The 6,000-nt window shown below is 50.2% G+C and overlaps 1 protein-coding gene across 3 annotated transcripts in view; it reads right to left on the bottom strand.

The window, feature by feature from the left end:
- The window catches only part of ETS1 (ETS proto-oncogene 1, transcription factor), a 66,429-nt gene extending 63,313 nt beyond the window's left edge, over nucleotides 1–3,116 (bottom strand). For 2 of the 3 annotated variants that reach the window (XM_010723578.3, XM_010723582.3), the window contains exon 1: nucleotides 3,067–3,116. In XM_010723578.3, coding sequence (XP_010721880.2) covers nucleotides 3,067–3,112 — 46 coding nt within the window. In that variant the 5' untranslated portion in view covers nucleotides 3,113–3,116. Of the gene's footprint in view, nucleotides 1–2,988 lie in introns of all 3 variants that reach the window. The other variant, XM_010723577.3, reaches the window with a different exon arrangement.
- Between the last annotated feature and the right edge of the window lie 2,884 nt (nucleotides 3,117–6,000).

The raw sequence follows: 6,000 nt of genomic DNA on the forward strand, positions 1-6,000 counted from the left end.
AATAGAGGGGAATGAGAACCATTTGGTAAAATCCTTAATGACTTAACAGCTTGATTCATCTCATTGTTTGCTCTTATTATTCCAGTCTTATGGTGAAAACACGTGTGGGGAAAGCAGAGCTTGTTTTGGGGCTTGATCAAGTACCAGCCAAAGCTATTAGACTCTTCTGTCATTTCTAAACATAATTAACATTTTAATTTCATTTCAACATCCATCCCTCCTCTTTTACAAGAGAATTTTTAAGAAAATAATTACCAAACTTAAAACTTTAAAAAGGGGAAAACGCGTTGTCCTTATGATAAACACATAACCCTGTAGAAATTAGGAAGAAATTAAAAATATGTATTAAATGAAGTGGAGCTGTATCTATTGGATATACGAAGACCCTTTGAAAGACTGCCTTACAGCGTTTAAGTGCTTTGCTGTTTTAAGTCTGGGGAAAGGGAAGCTGAATGAGACCGCAGTGATTTCCTTGCAGCAGGAAAGAGCAGCAGCTCCCATCTCTCCCACGTTAGCACCCTGCACACCCATAGTGTGACTGGGACAGCAGCTGGACAGCTTTCTGCATCCCTGTAAACCAGCAAGATTCCCTTTCCATGGGGTTGGATGGGGAGCCAGGAGCAGCGTTAGAAATCTTATCAAAGTGTTCCTAACTTCAAGTGTGGGAACAAAGACTTGAAAAATGCAGAGGACACAATCGTCCTCCATGGGCTGCAGCACGGGCAGCTCCTGCCCCAGAGTTGCCTAGTGATACCGTTTTATTTTTCATCAAGCAATAATTTATCATCTTTGAGGGGGTGGAGAAAATAGCTCATGGAAATGACTTTGTTCCACAGGGTTTTAACCCTTGGTACCCTGGCACTTTCCAGGCCGCCTGCCAATTCAGTTCTCAGGGGAAAAAGTGTTTGTTGATCTGTTGGCATGTTAAAAACCCATTCAATTCATCAAGCCCTGGCACCAGCTTAAAATAAAAGGAGCATCCCTAATGCAGGGATACAAGCAATAGGAAGAATCGCGTTTCTCTTGCTGCCAACTAAGCACAAAATATGCTTCCTAGCAGATCGGCCACCTCCTGTCTCTGCTTCACATCAGGGGCTCCTACATTCATTATGATTTTGAAACTTTGCAGCGTTCTCAAAGGTAACTGAAGGGAAGCAGGCAGGGCAGTAAATAACGCAGCAAGGGAAATAGAGAAATGCGCTAAGTGCCCTTCTGCATCCTCAGTAAATAGTCAAAGAGATTAAATGTACTGCCTAAGCTCACACGAGGAAAGGGAGGGTGAGAGGCAGAGTAGCAGAGCCCTAAGGCACTACCATGGCTCCATGCAGTGGCTGCAATGGGACGAGCGTGGCACCACCAAACCCACAGGTCATGCTGAGGAGGGTTTAGGTGGGATGCTGAAGCAGAGAGGCTGCTGCCAACAGTCACACTGCTCCCTATTAGATCAGAGCTGCTATTTGCAACTGCAGGAAGATGTGAATGGGTGGGGGGGTTAATTAGGTCATCTGTTATTCCACTCACGTATTTCCCTCTGTGAAATAATAGACGTACAGCGCAGCATCGTGGGCCAGATCCTCAGCTAGGGCAAAGCAAAGGGGGAAAGAGTAGGGATTGAAGGCCCAGCTGTATTTGGTGTTTTGCTCCACACTCCCCATATGACCTGTGGAAGGATGCTTGGGACCAGCCTGCCCAAATCTGCTGGCATTTTGAAAATCCCACTAAGCATTAAGTACTCAGCAGCTGTAGAAAGTTAAGAGAAACCAGAGTTTCTCCGTGTCTTCACATGCCAAACATAAAAAGGTGATAGCGTGGGGGTGCTCTCTGGTTTGGAGATGCACATGGCACCCTGCAGTTCAGGGCAGGGGCTATGCACAATCCCAGTGCTGGGTGCACAAAATACACAGCAGTCCTCCATGGAAATCTCACCCCCTGGGTTAGTGGGGCCATTCCCCAGTGCAAATGTCTGGGTAGCCCTAAGTATCTGGCTTACCAGAAAATTGTTTATAGGACAGGCAGGGGTGAGATCAAAACCCCAGCTGGATTAGAGGCAGCACGAACAGGGCTGTAACCAGGAAACAGCCCCGGACCCAGCCCACAGCCCCCAGAGGTGTCAGTTGACAGCACAGGATGGGAAGTTGATGGTAACTGTAATACCAAGAGAGTGGCTGCATGCAAAATGAGGATTTAGGGGATAATGGGAAGGGGAAAGGCCTTGGCTGGGCTGCTCGGGGCTGCACGGTGCCTGCTGGCCCTTCTTGGCTGCGAAAGGGCTGCAGGATTTTGCCCATCCCAAGGAGCAGCAGCAGTGTGGCTGCCACACTCAGGGCTCCTGACTCCAATTCCTTCCATAGACAAACATACGCAAAATGCTCACCTGTGCTGTTTTCCCTTTGGGGAATATCCCCTTTGAGGATACCACTGCTGTGGAAAACATTTAGAGGTGAGGCAACAAATCTCACATAGCATCCCTCCAAAGGCAGAAAGCAGCCCTGTCTGGGGGGGCTGATCAACCTACCCACTCCCTATCTGTGCACCCAGCTGTGCTGGAAGAGCTGGGGGAGCATTTGGGCCTGGGCACCTCTCTGGTCACCTGCCCCATAGCGAGCACAAGCAAACCCCCACCCCACAACCAAAGCCTCCTCTCAAGAAATAGAAGGAACTGCAAATGTAATCCGCTGTAAGAATGCCAGGGCGCAGCCTGCTACCTAGATGAGGGAAACAATACTGCTCTCCTAAGCACACATACCAACTAGATATACTCTATATATGAAATTAAAAAGGGTTTTTAAAGGGAAGCATCAGCTCAGACATTCGTAAGACAGTGCAGAACTATTAGCAAACACACAAATCAACCACTGGGTGAAACTGGGAATGGAGAGAAAGAGTAAATCCCCAGCAAAACAAACCTTCCATCTATCCTGGAAACGAACACAGGTACCTACAGCCCACAACAGCCTCTAAAGAGACTCGCTCCCCACCACCACTTACTACTTATCTGGAAGACCAAGGAAAAAGCTTATGTCCTCTACGGCTCCCCACACTTGTCTCCGGTCTCTCTCCAACTACCTGGTGCTATCCTCTGCGCCGGAGCTGGGGAGGATGGAAATACCATAGTGTTTGCAGCAGGGCCGCCTATTCAAAGGGAAGGGGAGTGGTCAGCCCCGCACAGGCGGTGGGGAGGCGAGCCCCTCGCGCTCCGTTCTCGCTGGCAGATGTCACACTGTGACCCTCACCACGGGGTGGGAGCCTTATCGAGCCCATTCCCAAAGCTCTGCTGGGCTGCCTCAGCTTTGAGGTGCCTGCTGCCAAAAATTGCTGTTTCTTCCTCAGAAGTCCACTGGGCACCTCTGGGTTTCCTGCTCCTTTGCGCACAGCAGGCACCGCGGTGCATTTGGATGCCCACCTCTCCCCCAGATATTGGCAGGGTCCAGCCGCCAGGCTCCCACTGCCCGTTTGCCAGCCCCTCGGTGCACGCCTGCTTTCTTTTACAAGCACAAAGGCTGCTGTAGACTCCTTTTCTTAGGGTACCATCGTGGGGAGAGCACTCGGGCAGCACTGGCTCAGCCCTTGCTGCTGGAGGCCCCACTGCAGCACCACGAGCTGCTTTGCCCCAGAGCGCAGGGGTGTGTGGTGGCTGCAACGTGCAGGGCTGCAGTGTGCAAGGCTGCTAGAAAAGCAGGGAAACGCTCTCCCTGAGCATGGAAAGAGATGGGGACAGAAACGAAGGTTGCTGCATGCTCGGTCCTAAAATGTGGAATTAAGTTCCTCATTCTGTCCAAACAGCCCTGGAGCCACAGCCCAGCACTACGCAGCCATGGATGCAGGAGGATGTGCCCGTCCTGCAAAGCTGCCTTTTCCTCCAGGAGAGGGCTCCAGGCTGGAAATGCGCTGCACTCCAGCACACGTCCCTGCCACGCAGGAGCTGTCAGCCTGCAGAAAGTTTGCAGCATCTCCACAGTGAAACAAAAATGCAGTGTGTGCATCTAAGGGCTGTGGCTGGAAGGGCAGAGTAAAGCACCGGTCATCCCAGGGAAAGAATGAACTCTCCCAGTTTATAACCTGGCATTTTGGTTGCTCCCAGCTGAGTGACTATTTAAAAAGCATAGCCTGAAACTATATTATATCAGATACATAATTTCTGCCTGCACCACTTCTGTGGCATCTACTGCTGCCAAATGCCCTGCAGAGAAATCGAATGTGCAAAGCTGCAGTGAATGAAGGACCCTCCTGCCCCTCACCTCCCAACCCAGCAGAACCTGGTCGCTCAAATGCACATAGTGACAAGTAGCCACAAAAACTCCCCCCCCAAAACACCAATATTTATGCACATAAAAGGTATTAACAAGTCCTTTGAGGATTTTCTCTAGCTCCTGAGAGAAGAATGAAGCTCTGTGTCAGCCCTTGCCTCCGCTCAGAAGCACACAGCTGCAGGTGGCATGAGTACACGTTACCTGTTGAACTCGCAGCCGTAAGGCACGGATCTCTTGTGTAGCTATTTTAACTCAGGAAATTATTTACAGGGCTCCATCTTCTCAGGAAGGTTTCCAGCCTGCTGGGCTTTGGTACAAAGGCTCGGTCACGTCTGAGCGCCAAAGGAGTGGAATGCATCCAGCAATCAATTTTTATCTGGGCAACTCTTCCCGAAGCTGCAGGATAACCCCACGGGCATCTGTGAGCAAGATGTCTTTCTTTCCCTAGGCTGGATGCTGTGCTCTGTGGCAGAGAGCCTTTCCAATACAGTAATCTATGTATTAATTGCCTCTGCACTATGGCTGTCCAATTGACTGTGTGTCTGCAAAATAGAGAGGCTTCTGGTTTGAGCTCCTACAAGGCAGCACAGTGCCTGCTGGCTGCTAGTCACCTCACTTGGTGGAGGTCCTGCTTGCACACGGTCGCCTGGTTTTGGGGTTACTGCTGCTACTGCAGCCACCTGGATCCATTGCTTCAGCCAGCAGCAAGAAGTTGGGTTAAATTTCGGGCAGATCATTCAGCTTATAAAGCCATAGTGCATAAAGAAGTAGTTTCCATTCCAGGTGGTTTAAATTTTCTTTGTACTCAATTAAAAAAAAAAGAAAAAAGATTAATTAGTGTCTAATTAAAGCAGTTATTACTGCTTTTACCAAATCTGAAATGTCCCGTGGATGGTTCAAAGGCTGTGCACAGGTTGAATTTAGGGCACACAAATGACCTCTGTGCTCCTGGGAGGCGCTGGATGTACGTGTCAGCACACACAGCCCCTCTCCCAGTATGCTGAGAAATGCTTATCTCCTTTTTGCAGTTAGAGGAATGGGTGGAAAATGGGGTTAGCATCACTTCAAAGATGGCTGTGAACAGGGAATCTCATGGCTTGAGCTGTGGAGCTGGAGAATGAGCTCTGCTCACCTAGAAAACCCAGCTGGAGTGCCCTGATTGCATTGAATGTCATCATCCATGATTCACCTCACAGCCCCCGGGTTTCTTGACAGATCCTTTGGACCTGAGGTCCTCCTGAGGATCATAAGCCAAGGGGGGCTGCATGCAATGAACTTCCATGTCACTTGTTGGATCTACAAGCATCGTCACCTCTGTACTACAGCAGGAAAACAGAGCAGGAACTGATAAAACAACCCTGAGTGCTGAGGTGGTCTGCTCTTAGCTGGCATCACACGGTGACCCAGCAGAAGGGAGCAATGGTGGGGAGCTGTGGCCTGGGGGGTGACTTCTCCACCCCTCTTTGTGCTGGGACAAGATGATGTGGCCAGACCAGGGTTCTGCCTGTGCTTATAAATGTTCCAGTGGGTTTGCCCAGGCTACGGCATTCCCTCCTGACCCTCCTGGAACACCAGATGAAGACACGTAGCTGTGCCACAGATGGCCCAGCAATGATCCCTTAGGAGCCGTGCACATCTGGCTGCCAGGTGCTGAGGCTTTCCGTTGCTGGCTGCCCTCAAACACGAAGCAGAGGCACAGCCAGAGCTCATTGCTTCTGGCCCTGCCGCACTGGGGTGAGGATCCCACTCA

The sequence above is a fragment of the Meleagris gallopavo genome, chromosome 26 (assembly GCF_000146605.3).
Source record: "Meleagris gallopavo isolate NT-WF06-2002-E0010 breed Aviagen turkey brand Nicholas breeding stock chromosome 26, Turkey_5.1, whole genome shotgun sequence".
Classification (NCBI taxonomy): Eukaryota; Metazoa; Chordata; class Aves; order Galliformes; family Phasianidae; genus Meleagris; species Meleagris gallopavo.